Below are 22,583 nucleotides of genomic sequence, written 5' to 3'. Positions count from 1 at the left end.
AACAAACTTTAAAATATTTTGTTTTAATTCTGTGAAAAATGTCCTTGGTAATTTGATAGGGATTGCATTGAATCTGTAGATTGCCTTGGGTAGTATAGTCATTTTGATAAATTTATTCTTCCAATCCAAGAGTGTGGTATGTCTTTCCATCTCTTTGTGTCATCTTTGATTTCTTTCCTTGGCGTCTTATAGTTTTCAGAGTATAGGTCTTTTGTCTCTTTAGATAGGTTTATTCCTAAGTATTGTATTCTTTTTGATGTGATAGTAAATGGAATTGCTTCCCTAATTTCTTTTTCTGATCTTTCATTGTTAGTATATAGAAATGCAGTCAATTTCTGTGTATTAATTTTGTATCCTGTGACTTTGCCAGATTCATTGATGAATAGATAGAGTCTATTCTGGTAGAGTCTTTAAGATTCTCTAGGTGTAGTATCATATCATCTGCAAACAGTGATAGTTTTACTTCTTCCTTTGCAATTTGGATTCCTTTTATTTTACTTCTCTGATTGCCGTGGCCAGGACTTCCAGAACTATGTTGAAGAGTAGTGGTGAGAGTGGACATCCTTGTCTTGTTCCTAATCTCAGCAGGAATTCTTTCAGCTTTTCACCATTGGGAATGATGTTCGCTGTGGTTTTGTCATATATGGCCTTTATTATGTTGAGGTAGGTTCCCGTTATGCCCACTTTCTGAAGGGTTTTTATCAGAAATGGGTGTGTTGGATTTTGTCAAAGGCTTTTTCTGCATCTATTGACAGGATCATATGGTTTTTATTCTTCAGTTTGTTGATGTGTATCACACTGATTGATTTGCAATTATTGAAGAATCCTTGCATCCCTGGGATAAATCCCACTTGGTCATGATGTGCAATCCTTTTCATGTATTGTTGGATTTGATTTGCTAGTATTTTGTTGAGGATTTTTGCATCTATGTTCATCAGTGAAATTGGCCTATAATTTTCTTTGTCTGGCTTTTGTATCAGGGTGATGGTGGCCTCATAGAATGAGTTTGGGAGTGTCCCTTCCTCTGCAATTTTTTGGAATAGTTTCAGAAGGGTAGGTGTTAGTGAATTTTCAGTAATTTAAAGTCATTTCCATTTTTTGTTTTCCAAATTACTAAAATCAACAATTTTAGCTTTTTGCTTCTGTGATTCTTTTTTTTTTTTGGTTTGGCCACACCGCATGCAGAAGTTCCTGGGTCAGGAATTGAACCTGTGCCACAGCAGCAACAGCAGTGACAACACCAGATCCTTAATCCCTAGGCCACCAGGGAACTCCAGTTCTCCATCTGATATGACTTATCAGAAGCAGTAAGCTGTGACTGTGTAGAGAAAATACTAGAGGTACCAGCTACTAGGTACCAGCTGTCTGAGATAAAAGTTCCAGCACTGCTAGCACACATCAGGGTGTAACTTTGCGGCAAATTACTTAACATTTTCGAGCTTCTGTTTCCTTGTTTATAGAATTGGAGCACCAGTTATGCTATGAGCTCTTGGAGGACAAAGTTATTATGGTTGTGAGGCACACAAATAAAATCATGCATGAAAACATTATCAAATCAAATGTGATGTATATTCACCATTACTGCCACCACTTTCATAATTATTAGCAGTACAGATTTTCATTGGAGACCCCTCTGGTATTGCTTCCTTTCAGACTTTGTGCCATCAGTTCTGTTGTTAAAACAGCCCTTCTTTGAAGCCACTGTCAACACCTCTGGAGTGTTCATAAGACTTGCCCTATGGTATACAATCAAACACTTCAGAAATTAGAATAGGTTATAGCTATCTCCCTCTTATCTGTATGTCTTGACATGAAGGAAAATTAAAACGGCATGATAGTGTGATCTTCCTAGGAACTTAATGCACCTCATGAGCTTCTTTTCAAGGTGATTATGGGCTTACTGGTGTATTTGAATGACTTGTCAAGAGGGTAAATGACTGTAATTTCCAAAAACAGCCATCTCTTGTTTTGCTCTTTTCCAAGCCTAGGGAAAAGGGTCCAGTAACCATTCAGAAATTTAAGGTTAAGTAGTTGAAAGCTGTGTACCTTCTTTTTCAGGACATTATCAGGCTATGTAGATCTTGAATATTCAGATACCAAGCAGTAAAACTGGGACTTTAAAAACAAATAAATAAGTAAACATAAGGAAGAATATTTTAGGAGGAGGTTCAATGTAGCAAGCCTCCTTAGTGTGTTAAGTTTGAAGTGACGTATTAAAATGAGATGTAAGGATTATCTCATGCCTTGTTTAGCTTGGCTTTTCATCACATCAGGAACATGATTTACTCAAATGTTGACATCATTTTCTCAAGAAGGAAAAAGATTGTCTATCTTTTCATATTTTCTTTTCTTCTTGGTTTTAACACAGTTCTTTTGGGGCCTGCCTAATGCATACATGTGTGCACATGTGTGTGCACACATTCGCATATGCACACGCAGAGTCTTATCTGTTACATCTTGTGATCTTTGCTAAAAAGATCCTCCCTAGATCTTTTAGTCATAATGCAGGTAAGTGAGTTACATGCACACATGTAGATTTGGTCTCTCCATGTGCCCTTCTCTGTGCTTTCACCTGTATCTATGTATTTCACATAATATTGCACAGTGAGCTCATTTCTAACATTAAATTTAAATAGACTTGCTGATGTTCAGTGCACATTAGCCTGTTACTGTGCAATGACTGTAGCTCATGCTGTTGATATTTCAAAGTGTTGAGGATGTCACTACTAACCACTAGAAAGACAACTAAAACCTGCCCTGCCACCTTTTTGTACTTTGTTATGGTAAATTTGATATATTCCTTATGCTTTAGTCAGCAACTCTAGGCACCCTTTATCATTCATTCCAACAAATTTTTGTATTAGCCTGCTACCAGTAGCAGCTTTGTCTCCACAGCCTTAAAGTTTATTCTTACCTTCATGCTTATCAGTTTTCATGTTGCCCATACCAACCTTCTTCCATTCTCCCCTTCTACACCATAACTACACCCCCCCCCCCCCGCAGTTTATCCAGCAGTGGGGCTTAGCTTACACTAGGGATGTCTGATATATTAGTAATTGGCTATTGATGACTCATCTGGTAGCCCATCTCTAGCTACCATTGGAATTGGAAATACCCGAGTTGTGTTTATCAAGACCATGTTAACATTTAGCCCTGCCTCTATGGGCAACCTGAGGTGTTGGCCATACAAGAGGGCAGCCACATTGTGTATGGTATTTGTTCTGACAGAGATAAGCATTGGAGTCAACTGCTCTGTAGTCTCATCTTGACCCACTATTCCCTAGCTGTATAACCTTAACCTTCCCAAACATCAGTTTCCTCTTCTCCAAAGTGGGGATAGTAATAAAACCTATCTTGTAGAGTCTCTGGGAAGCATTAAGTGAGCTCGTATGTGTATAACTCTCTTAGCATAGTTCTTGGCACATGGTAAACAGTGAATTATGGGACCTTTTTCTGAATCACTTTGTAGGACCTGTAGTCTGGGGAGAGAGGAGGCTTTTCAGAAGAAATAATTTGTAAGCTAAGTCTTAGAGGATAAGGAGGAGTTAGCATCCCAGTGGATAAAGAAGGGAGACGGATTCCTGGCAGCAGTACGCTTCAGAGCTATAGGAGAGCATGACATGTGTGTGGAAATTTCACACAGTTTACTCTGACTGAAGGTAAGATAAAAGTGGGGAGACAGGAAGGACAACCAAGAACAGATCACGAAGAAGCTTGTAGAACTCATGGAGGAGTTTAAACTTGATCCTCCATCAGTCCCTCCTTCCACATATTCGGGTTGCTCTGTTAAGCAGTCACATAAACGTCTTTAAGAGTAGCAATGGGAAAAGGGGAAGGAGGGCAGTGAAATGGCCTCAAATGAACTGGCATATCTTTAAAGCAAATATTCTTCCTTGAGAATACTACACTAATTAAACATGTGCCTTGCAAGATTCATTACTGCTTTACTGGGGTTCCTTCTGGTTGTCTCATTCATTAATCTGCTGATTAGTAACCCTGAACTCTTGCATCCCCCTCACCCCCATCTTTGCATTCCCTTTTTTAATATACTCTGCTGTTCCCCCTGGGACGTAAACTCCAGGACCCGTCCCTGGCCTGCTCATGTTTGTTTTCTTTGCCCCTTGTGCCTGCCTCTGCTATAACATTTGTAGTATGTGTTAAGTAATCCTTAAGGTAACATTTTTATTATGTCATAAAAAGTGCATGGCAAATATATTATAACTCATGGACTTTGTTTAAAAATGAACGGATAATTTATTGAGTGTGTTACATGAGCCTTGCTCCCCTCCCCATTTCAGCTGAGACTTGCTGCTCATTTAGCCTAGCCTCCTATTGAGTGCTCCCACCCTGTGACATGCTAGGAAAGCAGACCCATGGTTGGCTAGAAATGACATCATAGTTTATGTACTCAATAAAAATTTAATTAAGTCATTACAGGAATTGCAGTCATCATTTAACCCTCTGATTTCTTCTGTTTAGTTTATTATTAAACATTCAGTAATACCAGTCACCAAATCCTGATGGCTTATAAAATATCTGCATGAATTTTAATAGCTTAAATAAATGGGAAAATATGAGTAACTGATATAAAAGGAACCTTTTCCTTGTGGTGGTGCTATATGTATGGGTTTTTATAAAAAGCAAAGCATTATGGAAAGGATAAGAGTTTAATAAGAGAAAAACCCAACACTAACTAGAGAAGGTTTCTCATCTGGTTTGTCCATCTTTGTACTCACGGGCAGGGTTCTCCCTATGGAGTGGTCTGGCAGTGCAGACACAGAACCTGCACACCAGCAAACAGAAGTGTGAGGGAATAAAATCCCAACAGAGGTTCACCAGAAGGCCTATCCAGCTCCCCTCAGCTGCTGGGCTGGCCAGGAGGGCCCTTCAGGGCGAGTCCAGTGGTTCAGGAAGCTGCTCTCACTTACCCTCACCTGTTGCCTACAGATCATGTGTCTCTACTGATAGAGCTTCCACTCTCTTCCAGGAAGGGCCCTTTTCATGATCTAATCCAGCCTGGATGATGATATCTGAAAACCATTCCTAGCTGTGGCAGCTTGCCGTCACTCAGCTAGAGGTGAGGAGGCAGCCTACAGGTCACTGGAGTTAGAATTCAGGACCAGGAGGCAGAGGATCCTGCTAATAAGGAATTCTGCTTCTGCTCTCCATTCTTCCTGGGCACTAGCCAGCCAAATGCAGGTGCATCCCAAGAGGAGAAAGTATGTTTGTGTGTAAATAAACCTTGTTGGAAAGCAAGAACTGAAATTTGCAGATGCATGTGGGGGTGGCCTCTGGAAATGTCCTGCACATGGTGAAGTAGGGAAAGCACTCCTCCCAAAACAGGTTCTAACTCTGGCTCTGACACTTGATGTGTTTGAGTCTCAGTTCATCCTTCCTTCAAAGGGATGAGCTAGGTGATGGCTGAGGGCTCTTCCAGCTCTGAAGCTTACTGGTTTGATGTCATGCTGCCTTTGGCTTGACCTCTCTAATGTCATCTCTTTATGGCTGTGGTTCGTCTTGCACAGTTAGGAGAATAGCTAGTATGAGTGTAGGGAGAGCTCCCAAACGGATATCAACAAGTCTGGGTAGTCATCCCATCCTCTCATTACAGAGGAATTAACTCTAACTCTGATTTGTTTCTTGACTCTTCCTTTACCTTATTAGCCCATTCTGGAAGATGGTACAGTGAGAAGTTTGGCATTTCTGAAATTTCAGAAACATGGAAGGTACTTGGCAGCAAAAAAAAAAAAAAAAAGCATCAAACAGAAGGATGCCATGTTGTGGCACTCAAGCCCTTGTGAGGATTCGATCATCGGCATGCCAGTCTGAAACCCTGCTCTGGCCAAGCCCTGGCCTAGGTGCTGGGGTTGCTAAGGTTAATCAGAATTCCTTGTGACTTTTGAGCAACTCACAGACTAGTGGGAGAGACAGGTACAAAAGCAACCCTAAACTAAGTTGTGCCCCCAAGAGAAGGGTGGGCAGAGAGCTCTGGGAACACAAAGGACGGATGGCTATTTTGGCCTGGGGTGAAGGTGAGGTGGGAAAGGTCATGGATTGCAAAACCACTGCATCCAATCTCACATTTTCCAGTCTTGAGCCTCACAATTCTCTCTTCCTTTTTGAAAATTGTCCATGACTATAAAGTATTGGAGCTAGGTTTAGTTTTATATAAACAAACCAGAAGGTATTACTCATAATTCCTTTTGCATTTGCAGAGCACTTTGCAGCTTGCCAAGGCTTTCGGCATACATTGTGGAAGGAAGGAAGGAAGGAAGGAAAGAAGGAAGAAAGGAAGGAGGGAAGGAGAATAGAATAGAATAAAACAGAATAGAAGCAGAATGCATGCTAATTCATTTGCTCTTCAGGTCAGCCCTCTTTGTAGGGCATTTACAAGATAAGAACATAGGGAGTTCCCTTGTGGCTCAGTGGGTTAAGAACCCAACCAGTATCCATGAGGATGCAGGTTTGATCCCTGGCCTGGCTCAGTGGGTTAAGGGTCCAGCGTAGCCATGAGTTGTGGTGTAGGTTGCAGACTCGGCTCGGATCCCATGTTGTGGCTGTGGCATAGGCCAGCAGCTGTAGCTGCAGTTCAACCCCTAGCCCAGGAACTGCTATATGCTACAGGTGCAGCCATAAAAAGAAAAGGAAAAAAAAAAAAAGACAAGAATATAGACTCAGATTACTTAACTTGCCCAAGATTGCATCCTATACAGCAGAATTATGACTTCAACCTCTTTTCTGATCAAATCCAGATCCTTTCACTATTCTTATCTGCCCTTCTTCAGAGACCAGTTATGAAGCCCAGGATGAAATCATTCAGTATTTGATTTATGATCCAAAGTGAAATATCTTCCTGGAGGCAAGAGCCTGATGGAATGTCAGGAACATGGACTTTGGATTCAAACTGACCTGGATGCTAATCTCAGCTTTATCACTAATTTGCTGTGGGATCTAGAGCAAGTCACTTCACCTCTCTGAGTTTCAGTTTTTCCGTGTCTATAAAAACGTGACTGTAGCATATCTACTTAAGTTCTGGTGACAGAGGAGATGATGTCCATAAAGCACCTGGCCCATAACAGGTACTCAGTAAACGGAGATGATTGTGGGCAGTGTTCATGGTTATTAAGCACAAATCTTATTTTCCGTGTGAAGTTCCAAATGACGTTGGGTGGTTTCTAAAACTTGTCCGTTTTAGTGGTCAATGAATCCTTTCTATGTATTACACATTATACAAGGTTTTCTACTAGGATCCCGGGGAGGAATGAAACATGGACCCTTTTCCTCAAGCATATTCTTAGAGGTCAAAGTTTATGCAGTTGAAGGTGCCATAAACTGCACTCTAAGTTCTGAAGGCACACCTGGCTCTTCTCTGAGAGGAGTTCTAACCGAGTCGCAACAGTCTCACTGGCACTGCATTTGTACAACAGTCTGTTAAATTAACAGCCTTACACTTTAGCCCATCTTATTCTCCCCTCCTCCACAGCCTCAGGGGTCCACCTTTCTCCTCCATTTCTTCACAGCCCTGCCTCTCTTCCTCCTCTTCCCACCTCTGACCACTTCCTTCTTTTGTCCTTCACTCCAACAAGCCCCTTTGAGTAGCCCTTAAGACATTTCCTAACCTGCTTCTAACCTACCTTTCCAGTGTTCCCATCCATTCGTCCTCCCTGGCTCTCCCTGTTTTCTTTCCTGCCTATGCACCTTTGTGCAACTGATTCCTTGTGTCCAGAATGTCTCTTTCCTCCCCCGACTCTCTCATCAGACTCCTCTTCCTCAGAGGTCCACTTAAACATTACCTCCTAGAGAGCTCTTCCCAGCACCCTCCCAGAGCATTTGTACTAAAATTCATTATCACTCACCACTTTGGGGATAGAATTTGAGGCAACACATTGCAACGTGATTATTTTTTACATGTCTGTTTTTACTAAACTGTTCGCTCCTGCAGTTAAGAAACGTTTCTCTTACTTTGTGGTCATAAGATCTAGCACAAAGCCTGACGTGTAGTTTGGGCTCAGTTCATAAAACTGAGTTACTGCTTTGTATAACTTGGGACCAAAATTTAAAAGAAGTTGTCAAATTGGGGAGAATCCTGACAGATCAGGGAAATTAGGATGGACTGGCAGTTTAATCTGTTAGGGACCCTCTCTCTGTTCTGCTAAGTGTCTTTGACAGCTAAGAGCCAATAGTCGTACTTTTGGGTTTTTTTCCTTTCTTTTATACTTTTGCTTTTGTCATTTTGTTTCTGTAGGTTAATTCCTATATCCTGAAGAAGAACATGATGCTTATGACAAATAATTTCTATGCAGCAATCTTGGGCTATGATGAGGTAAGATTATTCATTAAGCCTTAGGCAGAACAGTGGCCTCCCCCAACAAAGGCTTTTGATGAGAATCTCTGAGAGCGGCGTCGGGGACCATTGTCACTGCTTGCCATTATGGTTTAGTATTTATTTCTTCATCTTCGTTGACTCAGCAACTGGAATGAGTGTGCCCAGCAGTTTGCCTAGTACTTGAAAAAGAAAGCACTATATATACTACTGTCAGATCATTCAGCTAATCAGCATGTATTGAGTGCTTGTGGGTGCTGAATGGAGGGACGAAGGCAAATCAGTCACTGTCTCAGCCTCTCATGCCTCCAGAGAGAGGAAGACATGCTCACCTCAGCAGCATGGTCTGCCAGACAATTCACACACCTTTGGGGGCTTTAATGATTAAAAAACAATACATACTTATCTTAAAAACTCATGAAACTGTGTGTAAATGGTTGAAGGAGAAAATAGAAAGCCTTTTCCCCCTCCTGCCCAATTCCCTGCCCGAGAGGAGAACTTTGTTAACAGTGTGCTGGGTGTCCTTACAGATGTTACCTGTGCACATACAAGCACCTGTATATTTATTTCCTTTATACAAATGAGAGTTACACTACATTTACTATTCTGCAACTTGCTTTTTTCACAGAGAAGTATATCTTGGGTATCTTTTTTTTTTTTTTTTTTTTTTTGTCTTTTTGTCTTTTTGTTGTTGTTGCTATTTCTTGGGCCGCTCCCACGGCATATGGAGGTACCCAGGCTAGGGGTCCAATCGGAGCTGCAGCCACCGGCCTACGCCAGAGCCCCAGCAACGCGGGATCCGAGCCGCGTCTGCAACCTACACCACAGCTCACGGCAACGCCGGATCATTAACCCACTGAGCAAGGGCAGGGACCGAACCCGAAACCTCATGGTTCCTAGTCGGATTCGTTAACCACTGCGCCACGACGGGAACTCCCTCTTGGGTATCTTGTATCAGAACATTTAGATCGATCTCTTTTTTTAATTGTAAAATTTAAATAAGTTTTACATTTTTAACTGTAAAATTTAAATAGCATAAGTTTTACCATTTTTAATTACAAATATGCATTTGAGTGGCATCCCTTTTGGGAAATGGGCTCAACTCCTCCTGGCCTTCCTGACTCCACAGCACTTGGAGCACTGTGTTTGTATTTCTCTTGCCTAGCATGGTGCTTGGCACATGGTAGGTGAAGAGTGAGGAAGGGAAGAAATGAGTAAAGGATGAAAATAAGAAACTAGAAGAATTCCCGTTGTGGCGCAGCAGAAGTGAATCCAACTAGGAACCATGAGGTTGCGGGTTTGATCCTTGGCCTTGCTCATTGGCTTAAAGATCCGGTGTTGCCATGAGCTGTGGTGTAGATCACAGACGAGGCTTGGATCCTGCATTGCTGTGGCATAGGCCAGCCCCCGTAGCTCTGATTGAACCCCTAGCCTGGGAATCTCCATATGACACAGGTGTGGCCCTAAAAAGCAAAAAAAAAAAAAAGAAAAAGAAAGAAAGAAACTAGAGTTCAGGCTAGAGGAAATGTTATCAGCCTGAAGATAATAGTTAAAACCAGGATATGAGCTAAGTTAAATATTTGCTGAGGGTCATAGGACTAGTTAAGATTGAAGTTTCCTCAGCTTTAATCCTCAATTGTAAGAGAGCAATTAAGGTTGCATACCACACACATTAATTTAACATGAGCTTTGTGGGAGTGGGATGGGAATTGAGAAACACTGCTTAAATCTATTTATCAACTGTTAACTTGGATACATCCTGATTTCAGACACCTTACAGTATAAAAAAGAATAAGGCTTAGAATTGAAGAAATATCATTTTCTCTCTGTTAGTGTTTGCCTGCAGACATTATGGCAGATGGCTCAGTTGATTCCTTTCACCAGTATTAATAAAGGTGTTCTGAACTCTTCTGTCCTCCCATCCCAGTCCATCTTGGCAGAGCCATTTTTCAAACGTACCGGAGCACAGGAGCCATCTGGGGTGCTTTTTAAATCTAGTTATCAAGCACTGCACTAAAGATCCCAGTTCAGTAGGGGTAGGGCCTGTATTTCAACAAGCACCCAGGTGAATTTTCAGAGTGGGAAAGTTTAGGAAATGTACTCATTACCTGGGATGCTTTAGAAATACCACTATTTGGGGCCCTCCCTCCAAAGGTTCTGATATAATTAATATAAGTGGGCATCTGTAGTTGTAAAAATTCCCCAAGTAATTTTAATGTTTAGTTCTAGAACAGTTTCTCTGTTTTAAAATGTGCATGCAGATCATCTGGAGACTTAGGTAAAAATCACATTCAGACCCAGCAACTCCAGGGTGAGGCTTGTGATTCTGCATTGCCAACAAGCTGCAAGTAATGGGGTGCAGCGACCACACCAGAAGGGAGTCACAAGGTTCTAGAGCTGTGCTGGCCAATACTAGCCACACATGATTATTTTGATTTAAGTTCATGAAAATTGAAAATTCAGTTCTTCAGTCACACTGGTGCTCATATAATTGTGTGTGGCTGGGGCTGCTGTATTGGACAGTGCAGCTCTAGAACATTTCCACCGTCACAGAAAGTTCGATTGGACAGTGCTATTCTGTGGCACCCTTTTCCTAGAATCTTGCTTGGATTGTGCACTTTTGGGACTTTGCTGTTTTCTGCTACATTAGGTTCAAATTCCTCCGTGTTACTCCCAGGCCTTCTGTAAACTGTCCCCATTTGTGACATATCCTATCCACCTTTATCTCCCATTGCCCTCCGTTGTGTAGCCTTCTTTCTGCGTGAGACTCTCTACCTCACCGCCCCACAGATATGCCCTGTCTGATTGGGGCTGTCCTGGAGAAGGAGGTGGGGCCCAGTAGCTGAGTCAGCCTTGGATCTGAGCTTTCAGGGCCTGGCACTTTGTAAGCACTCTCTTTGTATATGTTTAGTGAACTGATATTCTCTCTTGATAAATGTCCTGTAGCTTTCCAAATAGTCTCCATTCTTAAGGCTCCCTTCTCCACAAAGCTTTCCCTGACCTCTCTAGGTCTGTGTTTTTCACTCTGAATCTTAGCATCTATCCATCCATTTAATAGGTATTTATTAAGTGCCTGCCACATGCGATGCACTGGGAATATATTGATGAATAAGACAAACATAGTCTGGGAGTTCCCGTTGTGGCACAGAGGAAATGAATCCAACTAGGAACCATGAGGTTGCGGGTTCAATCCCTGGCCTTGCTCAGTCGGTTAAGGATCCAACGTTGCCATGAGCCATGGTATAGGCCCGGATCCCACATTGCTGTGGCTGTGGCGTAGGCCAGCAGCTACAGCTCCATTTGGACGCCTCACCTGGGAACCTCCGTATGCCGCAGGTGTGGCCCTAAAAAGCAAAAAAAAAAAAAAAAAAAGACATAATCTGATTCTATTCTCAGCAGAATTTATCTTTTAATTGGGAGGCAGCAGTAAACAAGTCAATAAGCAAATAAATACCTAATTATGTGTAGAGCGCAGTGATAGAGAGTAACGGGGATGTGCTTAGTGTGGACTGGTAAGGTCTCTGAAGAGTTGTCACAGAAGCTAAGTCTGAGGAGTGAGGAGCCAACCATGTGTTGACTATTCCTCAGAGTCACCCTGTACAGATTGGCATTTGCTCATTCTCCAGGATTTATTTATTTATTTATTTAGTCATTTTAGGGCTGCACCCACGGCAAATGGTGGTTCCCAGGCTAGGGGTCAAATTGAGCTGTAGCTGCCAGCCACAGCCACAGCAACGCCAGATCCAAGCCACGTCTGCAACCTACACCACGGCAATGCTTGGATCCTTAACCCACTGAGCAAGACCAGGGATCAACCTGAGTCTTCATGGATACTAGTCAGGTTTGTTTCTGCTAAGCCATGATGGGAACTCCTTTTTTTTTTTTTTTTTTTTTGGTCTTTTTAGGGCTGCACCCATGGCATATGGAGGTTCCCAGGCTAGGGGTCAAATCGGAGCTGTAGCTGCCAGCCTTCACCACAGCCATAGTAACTCAGGATCTGAGCAACCTATATACCACAGCTCATGGCAACGCCAGATCCTTAATCCACTGAGTGAGTCCAGGGATCGAACCTGTGTCTTTATGGATGCTAGTCAGATTTGTTTCTGCTGAGCCACAATTGTAACTCCAAACTTTTTTTTTTTCTCTTTTAGGGCCGCACCTGCGGCATATGAAAGTTCCCAGGCTAGGGGTTGAATTGGAGCTCCATCTGCCTGCCTACATCACATCAGGATCTGAGCCGCACCTGAGACCTACACCACAGCTCAAGGCAGTGCCAGATCTTTAACCCACTGAGTGAGGCCAAGAATGGAACCTACAACCTCATGGTTACTAGTCAGATTTGTTCCCGCTGCGCCACGACAGGAACTTCTTTCTTCAGGATTTAATTCTGTGCTGTTCTTTGATGTATACTAGCTTTGTCCGTTCAACTAGATTGCAAGCTGCCTGTGAGCTGTGACCATATCACTGTCATTCTGTGTACTTAGCATCATGCTAAGCGCATTGTGGTGTCAAATCAGCCTTCACTGAGTGAGACTCTACCACTTTATTTTTTTTTTTTTCATTTTTTAAAGTTTTATTGAAGTATAGTTGATTTACAGTGTTGTGCCTTTTCCTGCTGTATAGCGGAGTGACTGTATCATATACATTCACATACACATACACATGCACACATATACATTCCCTCTCTTATGTTATCTTCCATCATGGTCCATCTCAAGAGACTGAATATAGTTCCTTGTGCAATACAGTAGGACCTCATTGCCCATCCATTCTGAAAGTAATAGTTTGTGGAGTTCCCGTCGTGGCGCAGTGGTCAACGAATCCGACTAGGAACGATGAGGTTGCGGGTTCGGTCCCTGCCCTTGCTCAGTGGGTTAATGATCCAGCGTTGCCGTGAGCTGTGGTGTAGGTTGCAGACGCGGCTCGGATTCTGCGTTGCTGTGGCTCTGACGTAGGCCGGCGGCTACAGCTCCGATTTGACCCCTAGCCTGGGAACCTCCATATGCCGTGGGAGCAGCCCAAGAAATAGCAAAAAGACAAAAAAATAAAAAAATAAATAAAAGTAATAGTTTGGATCTACTAACCCCAAACTCCCATTCCATCCCACTCTCTCCCCTTTCCCTATTGGTAACCACAAGTCTGTTGTCTATGTCTGTGAGTCTGTTTCTATTTTTTAGATAGGTTCATTTATGCAATATTTTAGATTCCACACATAAATGATATGGTATGGTATTTGTCTTTCTCTTTCTGACTTACTTCACTTAGTATGAAAATCTCTAGTTGTGTCCATGTTGCTGCAAATGGCATTGTTTCATCCTTTTTATGGCTGAGTAGTATTCCAATGTATATATGTATCACATCGTCTGTGTGTGTGTGTGTGTGTGTGTGTGTGTGTGTGTGTGTGTGTCTGTCTGTCTGTCTCTTTTAGGACCGCACCCACAGCATATGGAGGCTCCCAGTCTAAGGGCTAAATCGGAATTGTAGCATCATGGGATCCGAGCAGTGTCTGCGACCTAAACCACAGCTCACAGCAACACCGGATCCTTAACCCACTGAGCAAGGCCCGGGATTGAACCCATGTCCTCATGGTTACTAGTCAGTTCATTAACCACTAAGCCACGATGAGAATTCCTTCACATTCTTTCATCTATCAGTGGACATTTAGGCTGTTTCTGTGTCTTGGCTATTGTGAATAGTGCTGCCATGAACATACGGGTGCATGTCCCTTTTTCAATTATAGTTTCGTGTGGATATATGCCCAGGAGTGGTGTTGCTGGATCGTATGGTAGTTCTGTATTTAGTTTTCTGAGGAACTTCCATACTGTTTTCCATAGTGGTTGTTCTGGTTTACATTCCCACCAACAGTGTAGGAGGGCTCCCTTTTCTCCATACCTTCTCTAGCATTTGTTATCTGTAGATTTATTAATCATGGCCATTCTGACTGATGTGAAGTGGTACCTCATTGAGACTCTACCACTTTAAACCCTTAATTATAGCCAGGGTTCTGTAGGGCCAGGACAGTCCCTTTGGCTTCCTCTCAGTTACTCTAGACATGTCTTAATTTCCTGAAGGATGCTTTTTTTTTTTTTTTTTTTTTTTGGTATCGTGAGGGAAAACAAGTAGGCGTCCTAGTAGATTATGGGGAAATTGCTGTACAAACTAAATTTTGGCTCCTAGGTACCCTTTTTTCTTTGCTGCTTCATCTCTCAGACCAGTCTCCCATTTGTTTTCACCGATTTACTAGCAGTATGGTGGAGAGAAGGCTGAATTGGCTTGTGGATTTATTCAGCCCTTCATATTGCACTCCCATTCTGTGCCAGGTACTGCCTCCTAACCAGAGCTAGTCAAGCACCATCCTTCGACCTCACCATGCATTCTGGTTCTAATCCTACCCCCAGGTAGCCAGAGAAGCGCTAAGCCTCAGTGTGCTTATCTTTCCAGTGAGGGTAATAATATCTGTTCTTCCTGCCATAGGTAGTCATGGGAGCCAGATGTGTGAAGGAACTTGACAGTCAGGAACAGTCAGGTTGTTATCACTGTTAATCTGTGTCCTGAGCCATCCTTTGCCTCCTGCCTGATTACGGACTTGCCCCTTCCCAGCCGTCTCACCCATCGCCAAGCCTATTTGTGGCTCCCAAGGCTTTTGCTTTCCTGTGCTCTGGGCTCATTTTCTAAGTCCTCATAACCCTCCCTCCCACTCCTATTCCTTCTCGTGTAGCACATATGAGTCGCTGCCAGCAGCACTCCGGCATGTGCCCAGGGCACTTCAGACACAGGCAGGCTGTTGTGTTAGCAAATAGCTTGGAGAACGGTGATGTGCCTGAGCTTGTCCTTGGCTCCTGCCCCATCTGCCAGAGGAAGCTGGTTTTCCTGACTCAGCCATTGTGCCAGGATAGTCTCTTAAGCTGTGGAATTGGAGGGGCATTTAGGAGGGACATTTGGGACAGGGGTAATGTTTTTCCAGCAAACTGTCAGTACCCCATACTGGACATGGCCCTTCCTGGCAACAGACCTCAAGCCAGACCTCAAGTACCGCAGTGCCCTGGAGGCCAGCCCACAACATGACATCGAATAAAGTGATCCTGGGCCTTTGTGTAATGATTTACCACTTAGCCTGTAATGGCCATCATCTCTTCATTCTCACAGCTCTGTGAAATAGGTATTCTTATGTTGTTTAGGTTATGAGAAACTGAGGCTCAGGAAGGGCTAGTAGTTCTCCAAAGGCCACACAGCTATTAAATGACAGAGCTGCCATTTGAACTCAGGTGGTCTGTTCCCTAGATCCCAGTGTTGTTTCAACTATATTCACAGTTGCATGCCAAAACAAGCTCTTAACCTTTGTACCTGACATGTTACACTTAACAAAATACCTTTATGTTACCTCTTATAATGCTAAGATGATGTAAATAGGGCAGGCTTTTTTTTTTTTTTTTTTTTTTTTTTTTTTGCTTTGCTTTTTAGGGCCACATCCATAGCAGGTGGAAGTTCCCAGGCTAGGGATTGAATCAGAGCTACTGGCTTCTGCCACAGCCACAGCACTGCAGGATCCAAGCAGCATCTGTGACCCACACCACAGCTCATGGCAATGCCAGATCCCCAAGCCACTGAGCCAGGCCAGGGATCGAACTCACATCCTCATGGATCCTAGTCGGGTTCATTACTGCTGAGCCACGCTGGGAACTCCCTAGGGCAGGCATTTTAAACTGTTTCATAGATGAGAGGGTTGAGACGCGGTGTGGTAAATTGCTCCCCATCTCTGAGCTTGGTAGTGGCAGGGCTACGACCTGATCCAGCCTTCTGACTTCCAAGCCCCAGTCAGCACTTTGGTTCCACACACCACCTTGGCACCTGGACAGAGCTCTTCTCAAGGCCTTTCCCTTTAGTTACCCTTGCCCAGGAAGCAAGAACCCTACCTTCTCCCTCCCTAGAGCTCCAGGCTAGAATGTGGCCCTAGTCCATGACTCAGGTCTCTGTGATATTTGGGCCTCCCAACAGAGCTCTCACTCCTCTGTGCCCAGCCAGACAGTGTTCAGCACCCACGCAGGCTCTGAGTACTCCCTCTGCCCATGGCAGTGCTGCCGAACAGCCCATTTCTCACTTAGGGAGAGGTTGAGCCAGCCATAGCCAGCTCAGTGCTGGGCAACAGTGAGGCCAAGGTACCGGGCTCGCTTCCCTAAAGAGCTTGCTGCCTTGCAGATGTGTGTCCTCCAACCAGGAGAGAAGGCACAATCCACACTCAATTCTGTTCCTGAGAAAAAAGTATACACAGAGTTTTGTTGTGGTGCAGCAGGTTAAGGGTCCAATGTTGTCACTGCTGTTGCTCGGGTTGTTGCATTGGCATGGGTTTGATCCCTGGGCCAGGAATTTCCTTATGCCATCCATGGGTGTGGCCAAAAAGAAAAAAAAATATGTATACATACTTACATATACACACTAAAAATACTCTAAGCCCATTTCTTGTGGACAGCAATGTAAGCACTGCTGTTACCATTTCTTTTCTTGGCCTCTCAAGTGTTGCCTGAGCCTGGACAGTGCAGTAGGGGGAGGCATGGCTCAGGAGGGTCCATCAGACATCCGCTGCAGCTCGGCATCAACCTTATTATCCAGTCACTTGGCCCCTCTGGGTCCCACATTCTTCCTCTGTATAAAATGAATGGGTTGGATGCCACGGGTGAGGCCCTAAAAAGACCAAAAAAAAAAGCCTAAAGCAAAAAAGTGTCACTTTGCTTATCTCTAGGCTTTTGTATAAATTTCTAATATGCCATAATACAAAGTAAAAATATACAACCACTATGAAAACAGTATGAAGGTACCTTAGAAAACTATACATAGAACTACCATATGACCCAGCAATCCCACTCTTGGGCATATATCCAGACAAAACTTTCCTTAAAAAAGACATATGCACCCTCATGTTCATTCCAGCACTATTCACAATAGCCAAGACGTGGAGACAATCTAAATGTCCATTGACAGATGATTGGATTACGAAGATGTGGTATATATACACAGTGGAATACTAATGCCATTTGCAGCAACATGGGTGGAACTAGAGACTCTCATACTAAGTGAAGTCAGAAAGAGAAAGACAGTTGTTCCCGTCGTGGCACAGTGGTTAATGAATCCGACTAGGAACCATGAGGTTGCGGGTTCGATCCCTGCCCTTGCTCAGTGGGTTAAGTTTCTGGCGTTGCCATGAGCTGTGGTGTAGGTTGCTCGGATCCTGCGTTGCTGTGGCTCTGGTGTAGGCCGGTGGCCTATCCTGGGAACCTCCATATGCCGCAAGAACAGCCCAAGAAATGGCAAAAAGACCAAAAACAAAAAAAAAAAAAAAAGAAAAGAAAAAAAAGAGAAAGACAAATACCATATGACATCACTTATATCTGGAATCTAATATATGGCACAAGTGCACCTTTCCACAGAAAAGAAAATCATGGACATGGAGAACAGACTTGTGGTTGCCAAGGGGGAGGGGGAGGGAGTGGAATGGACTAGGAATTTGGGGTTAATAGATGGAAACTATTGCCTTTGAAATGTATAAGCAGTGGGATCCTGCTGTATAGCACTGGGAACTATGTCTAGTCGCTTGTGACGGAGCGTGATAATGTGAGAAAAAAGAATGTATACATGTATGTGTGATTGGGTCACCTTGCTGTGCAGTAGAAAATTGACAGAACACTGTAAACCAGCTATAATGAAAAAAATTAAAATTATTAAAAAAGCAAAAGCAAAGTAAAAATAAAATTTGAGTACTGTTAAAAAAAAAAAATGAACAGGTTGGAACAGATGCTCTCTGAAGATCCCTTCCAGCTCTATGGAGTGGCTGCCCCACTTCCCTCTCATGGTGTCTGTAAGGTCCCTCTGAACTGATTCTGTGGTTGCTAGCATGTTCACATTATCCCCAGCGTCTGTGTCATGGTGCTGCCACACTCCCCAGAAAACCAGTTGTTGTGCTCTCTGTTCCAGGGGATCCTTTCAGATGATCGTGGGCTGGCTGCTGCCCTCTGGAGAACCTTCTTCAACCAGAAATGTGAAGACCCTCGACAGCTTGAATTGTTGGTGGAGTATGTGAGGAAGCAGGTGAGCAGTCCCTCCACTCCCCTCCAGAGTTTCCTGGACATCAGGGCCTTCCTGAGGTCTGAGAATACTGGCCTTTCAAAGGATCATGAAAGGTTGAGTTCCCAGAGCCCCAGCCTGAGGGAGTTCTGACCAAATTACATCAGCAGTGGGCACTGATGAAGCTCAACCTCTGTGGCTCCAGCCATGAGCCAGGCCAGGGGTCGGGGAGCAGGAAGAGAAGAATAAAGGGCACTGAGCTGTCTCCTGCTTCCATAAACCTGTAGTCGTCCCTTCACTGCCTGCTGTGTGCCCAGTGCTATCCTAGGTCCTAGGCACATAGTCTGCATGGGGTACAGAGCAGCCACTGTAGCCCCCTTTGTGTACCCACTTTGAGCCCCAGGAGTTTGTTCCTGGCTCCTGGCTTCTAACAGGATTGGGCTCCAGGCATCATTCCACAACATCCCATAAGTCTCTTCCCAGTGGGTGCTCTTTGTAGTCAGGCAGGGTCCCTCACTTCATTCTTCACCCTTCTGGCTGCCCAGGGCTCCCTGACACCAAAGTTTCTGAGAGGAAGTCTGGGTGAGGACTGCTTAACTGCATAGTTTTCTTCAAGCCCGTGGAGAACTCACTCCTGTTCTCTGCCCCTTGATGATATATTGATGGGAACTCCATACTTTAGAGATGAGTGAGCTAAATGGCAGGGAAGAGGCACATACAGGCTTTTCCAGGGTCTCTCATGAGCCATTTTGCACAGCTGGCCTAGAACCCTAAGCCAGGTGATTCATGTGGCCACTAGAGGCCTCAGCTGCCCCAGACAGCTCATCAGTTCAGGCTGTCCCATGAGTCACACCTTTGCTTCATGGGCTTGGCCCCTGGAGCAGAAGGGGCCTCACCTCACAGTTATTCTTACTCACCTGTGCCCACGGCCTTCAAGCCTCCAACAGCCTGGAAACGGAAGGCCAGGCTCTGGCTCCCGGGAGAACACAGGGCCCGCAGCACCAGCTTGTTGATTACTGGAAAAACCACATACTAGGGCTCTTCAGACCCAGAGGGCAGAGAACCCCAGAAGCCAGGACTTCTGTTTGACCATTTTTCAAATCTGCCAGAGCCGGGAAGAAGGCACTGTGGCCAGAGGACCCCACCCACAGAGAATTCTGAGACTCACACTGTTGACTGGACTCGCCCTCAGACAGGAGTAGCAATTGGCAAAGCAAATGCTGTGTTTTCTGAGAGACCAGCCCAACTTTTCCATCTTCTGTGGTGGGCTTGTGCCAGGGGCCACGACCAGGGCAAGCCGGGACCTCTCTGAGGGCCTGAAGAAGTCCCATATTGCCCCAGTGAGAGGAAGGCGATAGGACAACAGTGATGGGACTTTTAGGGAAGCTGCAAGTTTTGAAGGGGACCCAGTTCTGTCAGCAAACCTTTTGAGTACCTCCTATGCCAGCCACTCTGTTGAAATAGCAGAAATTAGTAAGACCCAGTCCTGGCCTCAAGGATCCAGCTCATGATTTGGCAAGGAGGCCAGTGAGGCACAAGGCTAACCCTGGAATAAGTCGGTCTGTGATTCTATCCAGACAGGAACAGTGCTGTGGGGACTAAAGAAAGGAGGGGCTAACTCTGAGCAAGTGAATCCCGTGCCATGATGCTAGTTGGTCTGATAGGTGTCTTGAGCAATCTGATTATATTGAGATACCAACCCAGGGGATGGGCAGAGTGGTGGCATTAAGAGCAGAAATGGCGTAATTGGAAAGGGGAGTGGATTTTAGCGAAGAAAAAGAGTCAGTTGATCTCCTTGCACTGGAAGACAGCTGGGCCTGTGGTGATCCAGAGCTGAGGTGGATGCCAGAGACTGGGGATGAGTTTGAGGGTCAGCAGCCTGAAAATGGAGCAGTGGAAGTGAAGGAATTCTTGGCAGAGGGAGTCAATCAGAGGATTCCTGCTACCTCCCCTTTCCCCTGCAGTTGCCTTCTCACCCCCAAATGGTGCCCCATCTTTCTGAATCCAGTGCTGACTGCTGCTCTGATCCCTAGATCTCAGCCTAGATTTTGCCTGTTCTTGAAAGCACTTCTCAATCTGTTGCCCTCCTTCTTAGCAGGAGCCTGGGAATTCTCCCAGAGATGGCTTTTATCACCTAAGACCTGGCCACTCATTGGATCACAGGTGTCCCCTCCACCTTGTTCAGGGGTATAAACTCTCCCGGCCATCCCAGAGGGGTGCAGCTGGGGCCCACTAACCATGGGGTCAGGGCCCACTAGAGGACAGTAGAGACATGTATATTTTTTTTAAAGTTCCAGTGGCCAACAGTGTACTTAAGTCCTATGGGGTGCAGTTACTGTTACTGTCCCCTTTCTCAGACAAGGGAACTAAACCTCAGAGAAGGGGATTGGCTTATCTTGGGTAACATCACTACCCGGAATGGACGGACAGACAGACAGACAGACACACACACACACCCCTACCCCAAGGACATATATCCCCTCCCTAGAAAGTTCTTAACAGTCCAGAAAGTCAGGCTTGTGTGTTTGTCCATTCCTAGGCACAATGGGAAATTCTTGGGGAAAAAAAAAAGTCTGGGGAAGCTTTCCCAGTGACTTGTTTCTTCAAACTCCCTTAAGTGAAATAATCTGAGAAATCATAGACCCTCCCGGGTCTGGGAGTTGGGATGGTCAGAAACCCCTCATGCCCCCAACCCATGAGAGGCTCCTCTGGGAGACTGGTTCCTTATCCCACCTCATGTCTGCCCTGCCCTTGTCCCTCCTCTCCTGTTCTCCTGGTTGCAGATACAGTACCTGGACTCTATGAATGGTGAGGATCTGCTTCTGACAGGGGAGGTGAGCTGGCGCCCTCTAGTGGAGAAAAATCCTCAGAGCGTCCTGAAGCCCCATTCCCCAACTTATAACGACGAGGGTCTTTGATGCGGGGTCCTGCTGAAAAGCTGGCCAGCTAGCTTTGAGGAACTGCCAGAAGAGAGGTGCCTGTTTGGCGCAGGATCCTGCAGAAAGTGGCCTGAACTGACCTTTGAACAGCATCTGTCAAATACCTGGCCCCATTTGTGTTGATTTTCCTCTTAGTATGCCAGGGAGTCTGATCTAGCAGGATACAGTGCTGGGAGAACCCTGAGCTGTACTGGAGTGTCCTCTCCCTCAGCAGAAGCCCTGAGCAAGAGCTTCCCAGCACATACTCCCCAAGTCCCCTCCAGGACTATGTGATTGACTGTTTTCCCCAAAAGCCACAGAAGGGAATGAGGGTAGGTTGGAAAGGGGGGACCCCCACCCCACCCCCAAGGGCCCACTGTGGCCTGAGAGCAGTTCGTAACACTGCTGAATCAAGACGGGTAACCCTCTCTGTCCTCTGGCTTTGAACCATTGGGTTGATTTGGCCATTAAAAGAAACAGAGACTTATCTCTGCTATAGCTCTTTATTCCCTGGTCTTTTAGAAACCTCCCTGCGATGGTGGATGCCTTGAGCTGAGGCGCACCGCCTAGCTCACTTAGAGACAGGGAGAGGGTGAGGGCCAGGTGGGTCTCTGCTGCTAATTTGCCTCCATTTCATGGAGATGTCGCCGTTCTGGCCAAGGCACAGCCTGCTGTTGAACGGGGTGAGGCCCATGCCATCTTTCCTCTCTTGGCTCCCCCTTATATACTATAGTGGGGAGAAGAGGAGAACATTCTTCCTGACTTAGTGGTATGATCCCAGGACCCAGCCCCATGCCCAGCCTTCTACCCCCTTCCCAGCTCCTGGAGCAGGTGCTGCAAGAGCCATCCTGGTCTGAGCTCTTGGGGACCAGTCCCCTCCTCCCTGTGAGTACAGGTCATCTCTTGGGGGATTTTCTTTAAATTGAAGAAGGGGGCAGAGGACCATTTTGCCCTTCCTCCCCCCACATCAAACTTCCTTCATTTAACTTGCAATAAAATGAGTCATATAAAGAAACTCTATATGGGTGAGGTATATCCCACTTCTGTGAAAACATTACAAAACCAAACCGCCTTCTCTGAGTTTATTTAAGATGCTTTTGTTGCACGCGGAGCTCTAGAGTGAAGCCTCCTCTGTGTATGTGAGATAATAACACCTTGTAACTCATTACAGCTGGGCACTATTTACATAAACCAGAGCTGAGCCAGGCAGGAATTTGCTGATTAATTTATTTTTAATGGAGTGAAGTATACCGTGCACCAAAATAAACTTTACAGTGTGTACCTAA

The 22,583-nt window shown here is 44.9% G+C and overlaps 1 protein-coding gene across 9 annotated transcripts in view; it reads left to right on the top strand.

Moving 5' to 3' along the window:
• Positions 1–22,583, top strand: part of UQCC1 (ubiquinol-cytochrome c reductase complex assembly factor 1) — a 113,719-nt gene extending 91,136 nt beyond the window's left edge. For 3 of the 9 annotated variants that reach the window (XM_085002890.1, XM_085002889.1, NM_001172364.2), the window contains 3 exon segments: positions 8,246–8,323; positions 18,290–18,403; positions 21,163–22,583. In XM_085002890.1, coding sequence (XP_084859016.1) covers positions 8,246–8,323; positions 18,290–18,403; positions 21,163–21,297 — 327 coding nt within the window. In that variant the 3' untranslated portion in view covers positions 21,298–22,583. 9 annotated transcript variants of the gene reach the window in all.

Source organism: Sus scrofa, chromosome 17 (genome assembly GCF_054392235.1).
Source record: "Sus scrofa isolate SSC_HxYL_T2T_F1_AM1 chromosome 17, Sscrofa_HxYL_maternal_Yorkshire_Landrace_v2.0, whole genome shotgun sequence".
In the NCBI taxonomy this organism is placed as follows: Eukaryota; Metazoa; Chordata; class Mammalia; order Artiodactyla; family Suidae; genus Sus; species Sus scrofa.
The sequence above is the reverse complement of the archived record's forward strand: the minus strand, read 5'-3'. Positions and strand labels throughout refer to the sequence as shown.